This window comes from Meriones unguiculatus, chromosome 21 (assembly GCF_030254825.1).
Source record: "Meriones unguiculatus strain TT.TT164.6M chromosome 21, Bangor_MerUng_6.1, whole genome shotgun sequence".
Classification (NCBI taxonomy): domain Eukaryota; kingdom Metazoa; phylum Chordata; class Mammalia; order Rodentia; family Muridae; genus Meriones; species Meriones unguiculatus.
The window spans coordinates 17,688,181-17,707,235 of NC_083368.1; the positions used below are offsets into that span (position 1 = coordinate 17,688,181).

The following is a 19,055-nucleotide window of genomic DNA, read 5'->3' on the forward strand; positions in this document are numbered from 1 at the left end:
CACTTTTACTTTGGAGATGCCCCTACAAATTAATTTTTACTTCCTCTCCTGAAGTAAAAAGTTTTCCAGAAGGACTAGCATATTTGATTCTCTTTGGGGGGCTTCAGGTAGTGTTAAAAAAGCATCCATAAACAGAGGTAGTAATATAGTAATTTTTGGAGTAATTTGTTTCTCTTTTATTTTTCTCTTGTGCAGTGAAAAAAGTGGAATATAGTATACAGAAAAAAATGGAATATAGTATTCAGTTATTTTTTTTCTTTTTCTTTTCTTTTTTTTTTAAAGAATCCTCCTCCTTCCCTGCCTGTGTGGAGGTGGCCTTGGGTGTCTGTTCTCACTTTCTACCCTTCTTGAGACAAGGTCTCTTGTTTTCAGCCTCACACATCACATGGGATTCTTGTAGTTGATGAGTAGGCAGCAGTTGGTGCCTTGCTCAGCCAGGTATTGTGGCAAGTGCAGGTCTAGAATGCAGCACTGGGAAGATGAAGGCAGGAGAATCAGGAGTTCATGGTCATCCTCAGCTACAGATAGGAAATTGAAGGCCTGTCTAGATTTTGTAAGACCTTGTCTCCAATAACAACAAACTTGCTATTTTTTTAACTCCATAGAATTTCTTGATATATTTGTGTATATATATGTATATATATATGTATTTCTTTATAGGAAATACTTCAATGGTTTCGTTATCTGCACAGAATTGTACAAATATCACCAATATTTGTAGAATACCTACTGCCTCCTAAAGGAAACATAGTTCATTGTCAGTTGAAAATCCTTACTCTCCCATTTCCTCTGACCCTTATGAACCACTGATTCTTTCTGTCTCTGGATTTCTGCATTGTAGGAATGAGCTAGAATAAGATTTTTGATAATATGTATTCCATCGAGTAGGGCTATTTTAGTTTGATGTTCTAGTTTCACACATATGGTGCCATATGCCACTCCTTTAATTTTATAACGAACAATAATTCTATTGTCTGTGTATTACCTTTTATGTGTTCACTCCTCAGTTGGTGCATATCACAGTTGTTTTCACTATTTGTCTGTAATATGCTGCTATGAATATTTATATATGAATAATGGTACATTTTCTTTGATTGCTCTTGAGATAGATGTAGAACCTCTGTATCATGCCCTAACTCCAAATTTAACTCTCTTTTAAAAAAAATATTTATTTTATGTGCCTTGGTGTTTTATGTGCATGTATGCCTGTGTGACAGTGCCAGGTTCCCTGGAACTACAATTACAGGCAGTTGTGGGTGCTGGGAATTGAACCTGGGTCCTCTGGAAGAGCAACTGATGCTCTTAGCCACTGAGCCAACTCTCCAGCCCCCATATTTAACTTCTTAAGGCTCTGCTCTACTGTATCCACAAGTGGCATTCTTAACTTAAACCCTATCAATAAGTATACCTTGATTAACTGTTGCTTTGTTTTGTCCTGTTGTGTATAAGTTCTCTTGTGACTTGTCTAAGAATTTACCTTCTTATTGAAAACCTTTTATTTTGCTAAGAGCCTTTCTAAGCTCAGCTTATTGTACTACCCTACCTACCTGTCTTTAGATTTGACTCTCATTACCTCTCAGAGTATTTTTTTTGGGTGATACTAATTTTGTCTTTAGTATTAAGACAAAGTTTTTCTGTGACTGTGTGGATTGTGATATAAAAGGAAAGGAAAGTTCTCCAGAAGGCATGATTACAGCAGCCTTCTGTGCAGTGCCAGTGTGGGGAGGATGGATCCTTGAGGGTGTCAGGGGTCATTGTCAGCTCAGGACCCTCAAGACCTGTGCTCAGCACAAAGGTGATTTATTTGCCCTAGAGGGAGAAAGGGCAGGGAATAAGAGACCGAGACAGGCGACAGAAGATGAGGGGAAGGGGAAGGGAACATAGGAGAGAGGGAAAGGGTTAATTTGTCCTGGAGGACTACCTTTGAATAGAGAGAAGACAGGTGTGTCCCGTAAGAAAATGACGGCTTATAAAGGTAAAAGAGGATACCCCATGTTAGGATGAGGTGTTCAACTTTAATTGGGCATGTTAATTAGGCGAGCCAAAGGAGGCTTTTGAATCCTGGACTTTAATACTTTGATATTAGTAGTTGTCCTCAGGAGGAGGAAGTGGCGAATAAGGGAATAGACCACTAGCTTTAGGAGTGTAATTTTACGTTTTTAGCAAGGCAGAGGGAATGAGAAGGGGAAGGCCTGCCAGAGACATGCTCGAGATGCTTGGCCCAGTTGTAGGAGATGATAAACTATGCAAGAGCATGGAATATTCTCAGATTTAGCAGTGAAATGGTTGAGCATGTGTGGTCAGGTAAGAGGAAGGGAAAGTTGTCTTTATGATAGGGTACCTGAGCATGTTTCTTGGCAGAGCAGTAGAAATACATTAACTTGAAAAGCCAACAGGAAAAGATTAGTGAGTTGTAAAAACATTGAGTAAGGTTTAAAGAGTGTGGGCACATGTTTATTTCAGGTCAGTGAGAGCAGCTTTATGTATTCTATGATGGTAGAGTAAGGACAGGCGTACCATCAACTTGACAGACTCTGCCCATGTGAAAGCTTTAAACCATCTTTCTGTTTGGCTAAAGATTTTGTGTACCAGGAGCTACTAGTTTCTTTGTGTGCCTGTGACTAAAATACATGACACAAAAAATTTAAAGAGAGTTGTTGGCTCAAATTTTCACAGATTTCTGTTCATACCTTCTGGTTCCTTGGATGCTGGACTGATGATGTGGAGCGTCATGGTTTTGGGAGCATGTGGAAAAGGAGCTTGTTTACCTAATGATAAACAAGAATCATTAAGTATGAGGAGGAGACGGGAACTACATACAACCTTTAAAGTCACGTGCCCAGTGTCCTCCAACTTGGTTCTAATTCCTACTGTTGCCACCACCTCTCTAAGTTGGAGTAATGAGCTGAGGACCCTGCATATAGTACATGGCTGCATTAGGGGTATTTTATATGGACGAAGCTGGAATGGCTTGCCTGTACTTCACAATGTGTGTCGTCTCACTTGAGCATCTGGAGATAACTCTGTCCAGGGTACAGAATCAGCTGAAAGCTCCTATTTCTTTCTTCTGGGCTTAAAGTCCAGGACTGCCAGTGGAAGTTACATATGCATCGTCTTTGTGTCCATCGCCTTGTTTCATAGCCTGGACCTCAGAGGCATCAGTTTGCTTCCCTGGAAACTCTTGAGTTGCGAGGCAAGTGCATGCCTTGTAAGCTGGTGACTTCTGAGCTGTTCTTAGAACCCACACAGTCACTTCTGCTGCTGTTTACCAGCACATCAGAACCCATTCATACAAAGAATGGAACTGGGTTTTGTTGTTGCTGGGTTTTTTCTTTTTTCTTTTTTGATAAAACGTTAGTATTCTAGAAGATTAAGTAGTTTGAAAGACACTATTCTATTTATTTTACTTTCTTTGATAGAGCATACCCTAGACTAAAGCCTCAGAATTCAATAAAAGAATGATGCAGACTCCCAAATATGTATAGTTACATGTAGATACAACAAACTAGCCACTTTTCTTAAGGCATAAGTGCATCTACTACTTTTCATTTGGCATAGATTGTCAGCCTTAAATCTACTAAGTCTACTAAGAAAATATGTCCATATTACTGTATTAGTTACCAGATGCAAGTATGGTATGTGCTTTGCCTTTCTGATGTTGGGGGGGGGGGGGGTGTTCAGTAGGTATCAGGCAGGGTGAGAATGAAAACTCAGTTCAGATTATCTTTGTCAACCTGGTTCAGACCTTCTTGAAAGTGTGGTGTCTGGCAGTTTATCCCCAACAACTTTAAAGACAGTATAATTTAGAAAAAGTGTCCTAGTGAAATATAATCCCTGATGCACAAGGAAGTGTAATTATGTCAACACTCACCTTAGGGCACATGTCATTTTATTCAAGAAGGTGGGTTCTGGAGATAGGCTTCTTGTACTGGTTGAAGGAGCTGGGCAAGACTCAGGCCTGTTCTCAGTCATAGATTACATAGTGTGGAGGTCATTTGGGTTATTAGCAACTTCTGTTTCTGGTTGTGGGGTCTTGGGGAGCCCATGGCTATACAGATAACAGATAATGAAAGGGTCATTTATACTATTAGGTATCCCTAGTCCTAATTGTGGGAACATGGGGAGCCCCTGGCTGGAAGGGTCATTTAGATTACCAGCCATCTTTGGTCCTGTTTGTAGACATTTGATATGGTCTAGGCCAACAGATAACACAGACCATCAGGTTATAATCACCTCCAATTCCCAGCTCTTTGGTTGGAAGAACAAGTTTTTACGTTCATCTGAGAAGACAGACCTGTGTGCTTTACATTTCCTGGTTTTCCTGAAGGTCTGTGGGCACAAGGATGTCTGTGCTGTGCTCTCGACAGATGGTAATGAGACTGGAAAGGGTTAATTAATCTAAGTTACAAAATAGGGAAGGTTTTAGATTGGGGCATTTGCCATAGTCCAGAGAGGAAGTGGAGAAAATGCTTCCGTAAGATTGCTGTAGGCTGAGGAGGACTTTACAGCCAGTCCTGAAGATACTTGATAAAACAGGGTCGGATGAAAGGGGAGGAAGTCCTCCCCTATCAGTGGACTTGGAAAGGGACATGGGAGGAGATGAGGGAGGGAATCAGGGAGGAGATACAGCTGGGATACAAAGTTAATAAAATGTAACTAATGAAAAAAAAAAGATTGCTGTAGGCTAATTTGCGGGGGCATCTTCTTGATCAATGATTGATGCGGAAAGGCTCAGTCCACTACGGGCAGTGGGTCTAGAGAAAGCAGCGGAGATCAACCAGTAAATAGCCTTCCTTCGTGGCCTTTGCTTCAGCTTGTCTCTAGACTGCTGCTTGAGTTCTCAACTCGGCTTTCTTGATGATTGATTATAACCTATGTTTCCAATGCTTTTGGTCATGGTGTTTACTACAGCAGTAGTAAAAAGTGATGCCAGGAATAGGTATTGTTTTGACATACCGAGCTACGTTGTTTTGGGGAGAATTATGGAAAGATTTTGGAACTTGAGGCTGTTGAGTGCTTAGAGCTTAATGGGCTCTTCTGTGGGAGCTCTGAAGAATGCTGAGAGCAAGCCAATGAGCAGGGTTTTTTTTGTGATTTCTGCTTCAGTTCCTGCTTCCAGGTTCCTGCCTTGAGGACCTGCTTTGGCTTTCCTGGATGGACTGTGACCCAAGATGCATAAGCCAAATAAACTCTTTTTTTTCCTTCCCCCAGATTGCTTTTGAAAATAAACTAGGACAAGTTTCAAAAGTCAGGTTTTATTTTCCATACGTATGTGTACGTGTATATACATATGGAAAATACATGTGTAAATATTAAATGGGTGTATATATAAAAAGAAGCTGATTTATATGCATAGATTTATAAGCTTTTATTATTTATTTAAATTTTTTAGAGTTTTGTTTTGAGACTGGGTTTCTCTGTGTAGGCCTTAGCTGTCCTTGAACTCATAGAGATTGCCTGCCTCTGCCTCCCTGAGTGCTGGGATTAAAGGCATGTGCCTCTACCACCGGCAAGCTTTTTAAAATAAGTGAAAGTATGCTTTAGAGCATTATAATGTTGTTCTAGTGTGCTTTCTGTTGTTTTGATAAACACCATGAGCAAATGCAACAGTCCGTCACTGAGCAAAGCCAGGACTTAGAGCAGAAACCATGAAGGAGTTCTGCTTACTATCTTGCTTTCTCTGACTCTGCTCATTCAGCTTTTGTATACAACCCAGGAGCATCTGTCAAGTACTGGCACCATCCACAGTGGGTTGGACTCTCCCATATCAATCAACAATCGAGAAAATATCTCATAATCATGGTCAAGGCAACTCTTCAATTGATGTTCCCTCTTTCCAGGTGACTTTAGGTTATGTCTAGTTGACAGTTTAAAAAGTAGCCTGGAAATAACAGTAGATCTAGACTGAATGAAGGGATTTAACTTTTAATTCAGTTTTGAAGTCTTGAATGTGTACAGTGTTATTCTTATCTCGAAATAGGATGTTTTCTATTTCCTTTTATTTTAAAACTTTTAGTTACAAAGGAATATTTTTACTAGTTAAAAGGACAATCTTAGTATTTCTCATGTGGACTCTGGCTTCTGAACTCTACTTTCATCCAATTAGGACTTTTTTTTTAATTGTAAAGTTGGCTATGTTTTTCTAGTTTGTAGTTTGATATATTGTACTTTTATTTACCCAGAGCATAATTAAGAACTAAGAAATAAGCTGAAAGTCTTTGAGCTCACCAGTGTCCAAGTTGATATTTAAAACATATGTTCTTAATTAAACATTTGGTGATTAATTGCTTAATTAGGTGAGGTTGTTTAATTATGTAAAATTAATGATCTCATATAGTGTTACTATTCCACAGTTGCTCACAATGTAAGTAACAGAAGGTAAAGAACAAAAATAAAGATGGGCCTGAAGTGATAGCTCAGTGCTTATTGAGCACTGGTTGAGCTTTAGAGTACTGGGTTCACTTCCCAGCACCCACCTGGCTGCTCACAACTCCAGTTCCATGGACTCTGATGCCCACTTCTGGCCTCTGAATACCGAGTGTTTACATGGTACACATACATGCAGGTAACTCAGGCAAATAAAATAGAAATAAAAAAAAAAAAAAACAAAAACAAAAAACAAAAAACAACCAACCCATAAAATTTTAAAATCTAGAAATTGCCAAGGACTAGTGAATATTGACTAGGTATAATGATAAAAATCTTTGGCATAACTATCTATTGTTAGATTGTAACAACACATGCATGCACACATTCACACGCACACACACTCCTACACCTGTGCTTGTTTTTTGTAGATGTTTTTCAGTTGAAGGGAAGGATAGATGACATAACAGTGTTTTTATCAAACAGTGCTTTAGATTGTTCTGTCAAAGAAATCCTGAAGAGAGAAACGATTGCCTCTGATATTTAAAAAGCAATAGAGAAAAAAAGGAAAAAAATAAAAAGGGAAATTAATCTTTTAATTGTTTAATCTGAGACTTAGAAGGCATTAACATACTTGAACATGCAGCAGAATCAGACATTTAATTGTATGTAATCTAAATTACTGTGTTAAAAAACAAATCAAGGGCTAGAGAGATAGCTCAGAGGTTAAGAGCACTGAACTGCTCTTCCAATGGTCCTGTCATTCCTAGCAATCACAACTATCCCAACTATCCCAGCTCACAACTATCCTATCCATAATGAGCTCTGGTGCCCTCTTCTGGCATATAGGAGTACATGCAGGCAGAACACCACGCACAAACAAACATCTAAAAAAAAGAGAAAAGGCCAAGTACAGGCATACATGCAGGCAGAACACCGCACATATAATAAACAAACAAACAAATAAATAAATAGGTAGATAGATAAATCTTAAAAAAAAAGGATAGCATACAGGCAGAACGCCATACACATAATCAACCGATCTTTAAAAAAGGCCAAGTATGGAGGCAAAACAAAATAAAAACATGAGAACTGTTGAATATACATAGATTATTTGAACAAGAAAAGAGATTTTATAACTGGGCAACATTCCAGACCAAACATGGTAGTAATGCCCCACGCTGTCGCAATTGCAGATTCTGTTTATAGCAAGAAAGAAAGGAAGTTGCAAGCAGATAATTCGTTCACATGCAGTTGGCATTAGCCTTGTATGGTCATGTTGGGGCAGCTTCAGCTTCTGATTCCTGAGACCCAGTTGCTCTGTTACATAGACACTCTTGGGTTGGTCTGCAGTTGGTTGCACATCGTGTTAGGTGACATTTTAGTGTGGGGGTTCTACTTGGGGAAGTGTAGAGACTGGTTTAGGTAATTTCAGTGAGACTCAAGTAAATCTGTAGACCCCATTAGCCATTTCTGATCCAGGGTTAATTGATGTGCATTTTTAGAATTCTTAATACCCCCACCTAGGTTCATTAAAAATGTGTCTAAAGCACCCTCATGGAAATGAGAAATAATCATGGTGAGTCTAGACTTCATTGCAAACTAAGACTTACATACTGGCTTGCCTCAGAATGGGAGTTGTGTTTTCTTTATGGACAACTATCATTTATGAGAGTCTTTCTAGAAAAAACAAATTTCAAGCCTGGCATTGTGTTACATGACTATAATTCCAGCATTTGAAAGAAAGAAAAGGAAAATAGAAATGTCAACTTGAGTATTTATTAGAAAAATTTTGTTGCAACCACGAAGGTATTACAATGATGTACATAACAGATTGCTGTTTATTTAGTGCTGTCTTGAGCCTCATCTGAAAAAACAGCAAGCAGAGACCATTAACTTCTTAAATGTTTGTGGATATCATGATAGCCTTGCTCAGATCTTGTAATGTCACAACTCACTATATTTTCTGTTTTCTTTGGGTAACATACATTTAAAATTTGCAGACTGATAAAATAATTTGTCTTGTAATTTTCTTAGCAGTATTATTGGATGATACTTTGTGAGGTATATTTAAATAATTGACTTTCTCCTTGTCTAGTCCTAAGAAAAATAGTGTGGAAGAATCTTCTAAGGACATAATTTGCTAATTTCTCCCCCACAAAATGCAAAGTTCACATTGTTGTATAACTGGAAAGGACCTTCTCAGCCAGACTGCAGTGGATTTGCTTAATATCAAAGAGAACTACTTACTTCACTTAAACATCTTTCCATGATTTCTTCATGACACCCCTTCCTTTGTAAGGTTCTCTTCTCTCTTTTTGTTACAACATATAACTTAAAAAGTTTTAATGTTAGCTTGCCTGCTTATTTGTTTGTTTTGAGACAGTCTCATTGTGTAGTCCTGGCTGGCCTTGGACAGTTCACTGTAAACCAGACTAGTCTTGAAGTCACAGACATCTACTTGTCTCTGCCTTCCAAGTGCTGAGACTGAAAGCACATGCCACTAAATCTAGCTGATTTTAGCTTATGTTTTAAAAGAGAGGGATTCCCTGAACTTGTTGTTTTACATAACAAAATAAACCTTCCTGTTTTCCATGCCTATCTGCTTGTTTGGGGTTTATATATGTTCTCTCTCTCTCTCTCTCTCTCTCTCTCTCTCTCTCTCTCTCTCTCATTCTTTATTAATTACACTTTATTCACTTTGTATCCCTCCTGTGGTTCTCCCCCTCCTCTAGTCCCGTCCCAATCCCTCCCTTCCTCCACCCTCTGCATGCATGCCCCTCCCCAGTCCACTGATAGGGGAGGACTTCTTTTCCTTCCTTCTGATCCTAGTCAATGAGGTCTCATCAGGAGTGGCTGCCTTGTCCTCTTCTGTGGCCTGGTAATGCTGCTCCCCCCTTAGGGGGAGGTAATTAAAGAGCAGGCCAATCAGTTCATGTTAGAGACAGTCCCTGTTCCTATCACAATGGAACCCACTTGGATACTAAACTGCCATGGGCTACATCTGTGCAGGGTCTTAGGTTATCTCCATGCATAGTCCTTGGTTGGAGTATCAGTCTCAGAAAAGACCCCTGTGCTCAGATTTTTTGGTTATGTTGTTCTCCTTGTGGAGTTCCTGTCCTCTCCAGATCTTACTGTTTGCCACTTCTTTCCTAAGATTCCCTGCACTCTGCCCAAAGGTTGCCCATAAGTCTCAGCATTTGCATTGATAGTCTGAAGGGCAGAGCCTTTCAGAGGTCCTCTGTGTCAGGCTCCTGACTTGTTCCCTCTTTTCTCCTTCTTCTGATGTCTATCCTCTTTGCCTTTCTGGATAGGAATTGAGCATTTTAGCAAGAGTCCTCCCTCTTGATTAGTTTCTTTAGTTGTACAGATTTTAGTAGGTTTATCCTATATTATGTCTATATGAGCGAGTATATACCGTGTGCATCTTTCTGCTTCTGGGATAGCTCACTCAGGATGATCTTTTACAGATCCCACCATTTACCTGCAAATTTCATGATTTCCTTGTTTTTATTCCTGAGTAATATTCCATTGTGTAGATGTACCACAATTTCTACATCCATTCTTCAGTTGAGGGGCATCTGGGCTGTTTCCAGCTTCTGGCTATTACAAATAAAGCTGCTACAAACATGGTTGAGCAAATGTCCTTATTGTGTACTTGAGAATCTTTTGGATATATGCCTAGGAGTGGTATAGCTGGATCTTGAGGGAGCGCTATTCCTAGTTGTCTGAGAAAGTGCCAGATTGCTTTCCAGAGTGGTTGTACAAGTTTGCATTCCCACCAGCAGTGGAGGAGGGTTCCTCTTTCTCCACAACCTCTCCAGCATGTGTTGTCTCTTGAGTTTTTGATCTTAGCCATTCTGATGGGTGTAAGGTGAAATCTTAGGGTCGTTTTGATTTGCATTTCCCTGACGGCTAATGAATGAGGTTGAGCATTTCTTTAATTGTTTCTCTGCCATTCGATATTCCTCTATTGCGAATTCTCTTTTTAGCTCTGTACTCCATTTTTTAATTGGATTACTTGATTTTTTGCTGTTTAACTTCTTTAGTTCTTTATATATTCTGGATATCAGTCCTCTGTCACATATAGGGTTGGTGAAGATCCTTTCTCAATCTGTAGGCTGTCGTTTTGTTCTGACGACAGTGGTTCAAGTACTGAGGATACTGACTCTGTAGAAAGCCCATGCCTATTCTCCTGAGAGTTTATCATCTCTTGGGGGAGCAGAAGGGGAAATAAGTAACAAATATATTCTGGTGTGTTCTGCAATAAACATAAGGTGGTTCTATGGAGAGGCATAAGAAAAGCACAGGAAAGGAACTTTGCCTGATCCGGGAAAATCAAGAGATGCTTCTTAGATGTCTGCTTTGCATGAGTTTTCCTGAGGAGAAAGCACTGTCATTTGTTTCCTAATACTTCACACACTTAGTAACTTTTACAAATAAATACGTATAATGCAGTAGACCTGCAGGTGAAACAGTTACACCACTGAAATAATACTAAGTTGTTTAAGGATTTATTAAGCGCTATACAATTGGGGAGTATTATCTCTGGGTTTATTAGTCATGAAAGAGAAAATAGTTTTAAGACTTTCCATGAGATGAAAAACCAGAAATTTTTGTATGACAAAAAGATTTTATTTTTTAGTGTCAAAGGTAATAAAAACTAAGACATTAGTTCTTACTAATTAAGAACTAATTAAGGCATAAAGATTTATCAGATAACTTATTTTATACAGGCATTTGCAGAAGAAGTCAGATTCTGGGTCAGGGTCAAAGACTTTACTCACAGCTGCTGGAGCTTCATGTTCATTGTAGTACTCCTGGCCTCTGAAAACTAACAGGGCAATCTGGAGGCAGGCCAAGAGAATGTTGTATGCATAGTGGCTTCCTGCTACATATGGCAGATCCACGCCTAGGAGTCCTGATCTTTTAATTGAGACTACAGCATTCCCTCAGAAGAGACACTTCTATTCTGGTGACTGTTCTGGTGATAGTCATCTTGCTCCATTCGCCACAGGAAGACTGTGTCCGTTTTCCACGTGTGCTCACTGGAGAAACCTTGGAAGCAGACTAGAACCTGTGCCGCAGTGTTTTTATAGAAAACATGCACAGCCGAGATCACACACTCATGCTCCTCTGTTATGATAACTGGCTGAGTTTCATGCCATTGCTATATTGTATAACAGTGGTAAGGGCAGGCATTCTGACCTTGTTTCTAAGCTGCATGGGAAGCATGCAGGCTTTCAGCATTAAGTGTGATAAGGCTGTTGATTTTCAAAATGCATTTTCTATTCATGTTGTGTTCAGAATTGTGATCAGAAATTTGTTTGTTGCTTTTGGTGGTTTGCATGAGAATGGCCTCCATGTTTAAATATTTGGTTCCCAGTTGATGAACTGTTTAGGAAGGATTAAGAGGTGTGATCTTGCTGGAGGAGGTTTGTCACTGGGAGTGAGCTCTGATATTTCAAAAGCCCATGCCTGGCCCAGTCCCAGGCTCCTCTCTAACTGCTGCCTGTGAATCAGGGTACAAGCCAGCTTGTAGCTGCTGCTCCAGCACCATTTCTGCTGGCCTACAGCCATGCTCTCCACTACGATGGTTGTGAAGTAACCCTCTGAAGCTGTAATCAAGCCCCCAAATGAGTACTTTCTTCTATAGGCTGCCTTGGTCGTGGTGTCTTCATAGCAACAGAGCAGTAACTAAGGCAGTGTTGTAGTTTTCTTTTCCTGTGTCTATTGAGCCTATTGTGATTTTTCTTTTGTAAAAATTATGGTGAATATTAAACTAAGTTTGCATTATTGCAGTAAATCACAGTGGTCCACTAATGCAAACTTAGTTTAATATTCACCATAATTTTCAAACTTTTATCATGGTCGGTAGTTTTTATACATGCCTTTACCTACCTTTGGAATTAGAGAAATACTGACAACTCACGGGGTTAGATTGAAGGTATTTTTTTCTCTTCTGTGGTTTTTAGGAGGAGACTGGAATTGGTGGTGTTTTTTTTCATAATGTTTAGAAAATTGTACCATGCGTTCCCCTCCCCCATTACAGACAGGGTCTTGCTGTATAGCACAGGCCAGCCTCAGACTTACCTCATTCTCCCACATGCTGGGGTTACAGGCATGCACACCCAGGGACTATGCAGTTTTTATAGGATGTGTTAATGAACTCAACTTAAAAGCAAGTGTGGCATTATTGAAGTCTGAGGGTTTTGTCGAATTTTCGTTTCCGTGGTTTCTATCATTAAAGGTGTGTGTCATGTTGTGTATGTGCTTATATTCCCTATATCCTTTCAACATCTGTAGGAGACTTGATGACTTCTCTACCAAACCTCATATTGATAACTTATGCTTGTTTTTTAATCTTTTTCTTATTAACGTGATCAGAAATATATTATTTTTATTTTCTCCAAGAGTACTTTGGCTTCACTGATTTTTGTAATGAGTTTTTTTATTTCATAAACTTTCATTTGTGAAATTGTCTTCTTTCTTTGTTTTACTTTAGGCTAATTCTAGCTTCTTTAGGCAGAGATTGGTTTTGGATCTTAAACACAGGCATGTAGTGTTACACGTTTCTATACTCTGCTTTAGCAGCATTTCAAATGGATGTGTCATGCTTTACTTTTTATCTTGAGATACATAAAATACCTTTAGTGTTTTTTGTTGTTGTCATTTTTGTTTGCTTGATTGTTAGATACCAGGTTTCATTCTAGGGCCTAGGCAGACCTGTAATTCATGGAGTACCTCCTGAGTGCTGGGACTATCAGCCTGAGTCTCTACACCTGATGTCGGTTTTGGGCGTGTGTGTGTGTGCATGTGTGTGTTGGTTTCTTTCTTTGAGATATCTCCCTATGTAGCTCTGGCTGATCTGAATCTGGCTTTGTAGACTAGGCAGGGCTTGGCCTTGCAGTGAGTGATTCTTGTGCCTCTGCCTTCCATGTACTAGCATTGTAAGCATGGACCACAATGCCTAGTTTCCTGCAAATTTCTTCTTTAAATTATATATTACTATGGAAGTTTTTAGTTAGCTTTCAATTTTTGGTACATTTTAAACTCCTGTTGGCTCCTGATTTGATTCCATGGGGTCTTAGGATGTTGTGAGTTGAACCTTTTTGTTTTTATTCAAACGTGTTTTCTTACTCAGTTTAATGTCTATTGACAAATAGTCTATATGCCCTTGAGAATATTACTGAATACTTTCTGTAAGTATCAACCGAGTCAGGTTGATCCGTAATGTTTTCAAATCTTCATGTCGTTACTGATTTTGTGACTGTCATATTTCACCAATTTGGTGTTGGGGGAAGTATTCAATCTTCACCGACAGAGAGCATGCTTGTTATCTTACGCTAGTGAGTCTTTTTTTCTCTTGGTCCACCTGCCTTTTTTTTTTTTTTTTTTTTTTTTAATACATATTTATGGGTGGGAGAGATGGCTCAGCAGTTAAGAGCACTGGCTGCTCTTCTAGAGGCCCTGAGTTCAGTTCCCAGCACCCACATCGTGTCTCGCACTATCTATAATGAGATATGGTGCCCTCTGTTGGTATGCAGGTGTACATGCAGACAGAGACAGAACATTGTATACATAATAAATAAATAAATCTTTTAAAAAAGACTTGTTTTTATTTTATGTGTATGGGTGTTTTGCTTGCACTTTTTTGGGGGGGAGTGCTCATGGATGCCACAAGAGAGCATCACATCCTCTAGACCTAGAGTTACAGGCAGTTGTGAGGTGACAAGTGGATGCTGGGAATTGAGCCTAGACCCTGTAGAAGAGCACCCAGAGGTCTTAACTGCTGAGCCATCTGTCATATCAGTCCCCCTTACGACCTGTGTGTTAATGACAGTTCTGTGATATTTATTTAGTCCTATGAAAGTTTTTAGCATAAAGTACTACAGAGATCAGAGAAATGTCTAAAAAGGAATAATAGCTAATATTATTTTATGTAGGAGATTAAGGGCCTTTGCTGAAAATCCCGGTTGTTTTCTATCATGGATTTCTGTACTTTTGATTGGCTTACATGAATAGAGGGTTTATTTTTATTTATTATTATTGATTGATTGATTGATTGATTGTTAAGCAGGGAGAAAGGAATTATCTTTGGAGTCTTGTCAGCAGCACAGGCAGAACTTTTGTAGTCTCTTAGGTAACGGGAGATAAATAGGAGAAGCCACAGTAATGAAGGTAATGATGACTTAGTAGGCCATTCTTTTCTTTTCCTTTTGGTTTTGGTTTTTGAGACAGGGTTTTTCTGTGTGGACCTGTCTGTCCTAGACCTCTCTTGTAGACCAGGCTGGCCTCGACCTCACTGAGATTCTCCCCTCTCTGCCTTCCAAGTACTGGGATTAAAGGCCTGTGCCACCATGCCTGGCTTTAGTAGTTTATTCTTGTTCCGTTTTTCTTTATAATCTAATCTAAACGTTGTTCTCATTTGAGAAGAAACAAAAACTGTATACCTGCTATTAGTCAAAGACCAAAAAGGAGTAAGACCGGAAAATCTAAATGATGTGTGATCTTTATCTTAGTTACTATGATACTTATTTATTATTATTATTAGGCAGAACTCTGCTTATGTCAGGAACTGGGCTTGTGCAGCACTGTTATTTTGTACCCTCTCCCTTTAGATGAAGCAGTGAAAGTAAGGAGAGAGAGAGGGGGTGGGGGAGGGAGGTAGCCTATAGTTGTTGTCAATAATCCTTTCTTGCTGACAGTGTATACCTGGCCTGGCTGGCATGCAGGAAACTGGGAAGTGTGGAGTGTAGTCACTGGAGCCGGTCTTCTCTTAATTCCCTGGTGCCAATTCTGATGTCCTGAGAGTTAAGATTTCCTTTTGTGGGCATGAAGTGAAAAATGCTCAGCAGAAAGGCCCTGGTTTCCTGCAGAAACATAGGCGTTAGGATCTGAGGATATATAGACGATAGGTCTGAACTCTGTTTACCAAAATGTTAAATGTTTATGCTTTAAGTTTTTTCTCCTTGCTTTAAAAAATTACTTCTGTCCTGCTCTTGCGTAGTTGGTCTGTTTTTAGAGCTAATATCTGAGCTCCCAGTATGCTCCTGAGATTCTGGACTTGGGGCCATAGAGAATAGGAGCTGTGGTCTAGTTTTCCTCAAAAAATACACACTCTGGTTCTCTGAGAACTTGAATCTAAAACATATACTAGTGGTGGAGATTCTTTGTCATATGATTATTTTTAGATCTAGATGATGTTAGTGTTGTTAACAATGATATATACTAAAGTAGCATAGAACTTTTTGTTATTATTTTTATTTTTTAATATTAGTTACAGTTTATTAACTTTGTATCCCAGCTGTATCCCGCTCTCTTATTCCCTCCCAATCCCACCCTCCCTCACTCATCTCCTCCCTGTCCCTTTCCAAGTCTACTGATAGGGGAGGTCTCCTCCCCTTCCATCTGACCCTGATTTATCAAGTATCTTCAGGACTGGCTAAAAGTCCTCTTCTGTGAGCCCGCCATTGAGTTCATGTCAAAAATAGTCCCTGTTCCCTTTACTAGGGAACACACTTGGATACTGAGCTACCATGGGGCTACATCCAAGCAGGGGTTCTAGGTTATATCCATGCATGGTCCTTGGTTGGACAGTCTCATTAAAGACCCCTGTACCCAGATATATTTGGTCCTTGTGGAGCTCCTGTCCTCTCCAGGTCATACTAACTCCCCCTTCTTTCATATGATTCCCTGCACTCTGTGGAAGGTTTGGTTATGAGTCTCAGTATCTGCTTTGATACACTGCTAGGTAGAGTCTTTTAGAGGCCCTCTGAGGTAGGCTTTTGTCCTGTTACTTGTCTTCTCCCAATATTCAGTGTCTTCTCCTACATCCAATGTCCATCCCATTTGTCTTTCTAAGTGAGGATTGGTCATCTTACCCCGGGTCCTCTTTCTTGCTTATCTTCTTTAGGTGTATAGATTTCATTATGTTTACCCTATATTATATGTCTAATGTCCACTTATAAGTGAGTTATATACCATGTGTGTCTTTCTCCTTCTGGGATACCTCACTCAGAATGATCTTTTCTAGATCCCACCATTTGCCAGCAAATTTCATGAGTTCCTTGTTTTTAATTGCTGAGTAGTATTCCATTGTGTAAAAGTACCACAATTCTCATACAATTAGGAATAGTGCTTCCTCAAGATCCAGCTATACCTCTCCTAGGCATATATCCAAAAGATGCCCAAGTACACAACAAGGACATTTGCCCAGCCATGTTTGCAGCAGCTTTATTTGTAATAGCCAGAACCTGGAAACAACCCAGATGTCCATCAATGGAAGAATGGATACAGAAATTGTGGTACTTTAAGCATAGAACTTGTAATTAAAACACTGAGTGTTCCTCCGTACTAAGACCAAGGTCATGAGTTTACATACAGGGTCGTCCATGGCTAACCTCTTATCCTCCTACGCCATTTTTTATAGCTCATAAAAGTAATGCCATAATTCTACTCTTTACCCTAGTTTACTTAAAATGTAAGGTAAAGCTGTATGCAGTTACGGCTGCCTTTAATCCTAGCCCTTGGAAGGCAGAAGCAGGTGGGATCTCCTGCTGAGTATGAGGTCAATAGAGTAAGTTCTGGGCCATCCACGGCCACTTAGACCTTATCCAAACAAACAAACAAACAAACAAACAAACAAACAAAGTGAATAAATGGAATAAGAACTAGAGGGCAAAGTGTGTGTATTGTTGTTTAGGCCATACACCACTGATCTATCCTCCCCACCCCACCCCTTGACAGTGCCTTAACACAGTTACCTGCGTCACTCGTGAGACTGACAGAGGATTGAGAGAAACAGGGCTAGTTGGGGAGTAATTAAGATATACACTACGAAGTTCCTTATACATAAACTGTTGGTGTATGCAAAATTATGCAGAGTTGAAATTTAATTTATTTTTCTGTATGTGCAAAAAAGTTTGAGCTCATTAAGAAAGCAGTATTTCAGTGCAAGAGTTGATGGACATCTGTCTGCATACCTTGTTAAATACAGACTTGTCAGTTTGTCAGAGTTGTTAAATTTTATTAAAATAAGCAAACAAAACCTAATGAGAAGTCATAGGATTTTTTTAACTTAAAAAAGAATAATCTTGAAATGTTGTAATTTAAGCATTTCTATCTGATTGTTTAGTGCTTTAATGACATCAGGAACTGACAAAGGAGTGATGGAGTGCTGTTTTCTTGAGATAGTCTTTCTTTTTTTCAGGTGGCTATCATCCAGTGAAAATTGGGGACCTCTTCAATGGTCGCTATCATGTCATTCGGAAGCTGGGATGGGGCCACTTTTCCACTGTCTGGCTCTGCTGGGATATGCAGTAAGTGCGCTTTGTCGTCATGTGTGCTTGTGCTTAGCTGTGCATCAAGATGATGTAGCCCAGGGCTGTCCTGCCTTGTGGCAAGGACACTTACCACAGGCCCTGCAGCTTAACTAGCTCAGACCCCTTCTTCCTAGTGTTACAGTCCTCTTTAAAAAAAGCTAATTGTGGCTTTGTTTTTGAGCTTGTTGTTTTGTTTTTTGTTTTTTGTTTTTTTTTTTAATTTTATCAAAGCTGTGTTACTTTTCTAGTAGCCTATTCATATCACGAAAAAAATCAAATACAAATTGGAAATGTATAGACCTTTTAATTCAATATTCTGTGTTATTATTTAAAAGACACATTGACCTGTAGCAGGAAAGATTGTTGTTGCTCTGCACATATATTCATATATATATGTTGTATTTATGTGCATGAACATACATGAATTGAAACTGTTATAAAAGAATACTTTTCTCTTAGTGTCCATGTCGTCTGGCAGTTTTCTTGTCTATTCTATGTTAATTAGAATTGAAACAACACCCTGTAAGTTTGTTTTAAGGTGTGCACCCTTTGTGTCACCCAAATGCTATTTTTAATTAAAAAAATATTACTGTATGTATGTGTGCATGATGAATATATAGGTGTGTAATGGTACGTTTGCCACAGCATGAAGACATCTTTGTGGAGTCATACTTTCCTTCCTCCTATCTGGGGGATCAAACTCAGTTTGTCATACTTGTTTTTATTCAAGTGCCTTTACCTGCTGAGTTGTCTGGATGGCCCCAAAGTCCTATTTTAAGGGAAAGCTAATGAAAAGTTTCAAATTACTGACTACCAATTGCCCATATCTCGTATAGTAATCACTGATAATATAAATATTTTTTGTTTTGTTTTCTTTTTGTTTAAAGAGGGAAAAGATTTGTTGCAATGAAAGTCGTAAAAAGTGCCCAGCATTATACAGAGACAGCCTTGGATGAAATTAAATTGCTCAAATGTGTAAGTAATCAATAAATAAGAATGATATAAAAAGAAACAAGGAAATGGTTAATTAATGCATATTCTTTACTCCATGATCTCTGAGTTATAACACATTTCATGCTTTCATGGTTTAAGAATAGTGTTATTTCAGGTGTCTGTAAACTTTTAATTACTGCTGTACTCCCTCTGTCTAAGGTCTCTAGGGTCATTGTAGAGTAATTATGAACCTTTCCTGGTCTGGTTGGCTGGAGATTTTTTTGTGTAATACTAAATTTGAAAGTTTAAGCCTTTTTAAAAAACCTTTTACTGATTGTTTGTGAATTTCACATCCTGCAACCCAAACCTACTCTTCTCCCTGTCCCTTCATAGCCACCCTTTGCCCTTGTAATCCCCCCAGAAATTAAACAA

At 39.1% G+C, this 19,055-nt stretch overlaps 1 protein-coding gene across 7 annotated transcripts in view; it reads left to right on the plus strand.

Moving 5' to 3' along the window:
- Srpk2 (SRSF protein kinase 2) overlaps positions 1-19,055 on the plus strand; it is a 184,808-nt gene that overhangs the window by 126,035 nt on the left and 39,718 nt on the right. For all 7 annotated transcript variants that reach the window (XR_009588203.1, XM_060373926.1, XM_060373925.1 and 4 more), the window contains 2 exons: positions 17,579-17,687; positions 18,578-18,665. Coding sequence is in view for 6 of the 7 variants with exons in the window: in XM_060373926.1 (XP_060229909.1) it covers positions 17,579-17,687; positions 18,578-18,665 (197 nt within the window). In the remaining variant the exon portion in view is untranslated. The remainder of the gene's footprint in view (positions 1-17,578; positions 17,688-18,577; positions 18,666-19,055) is intronic.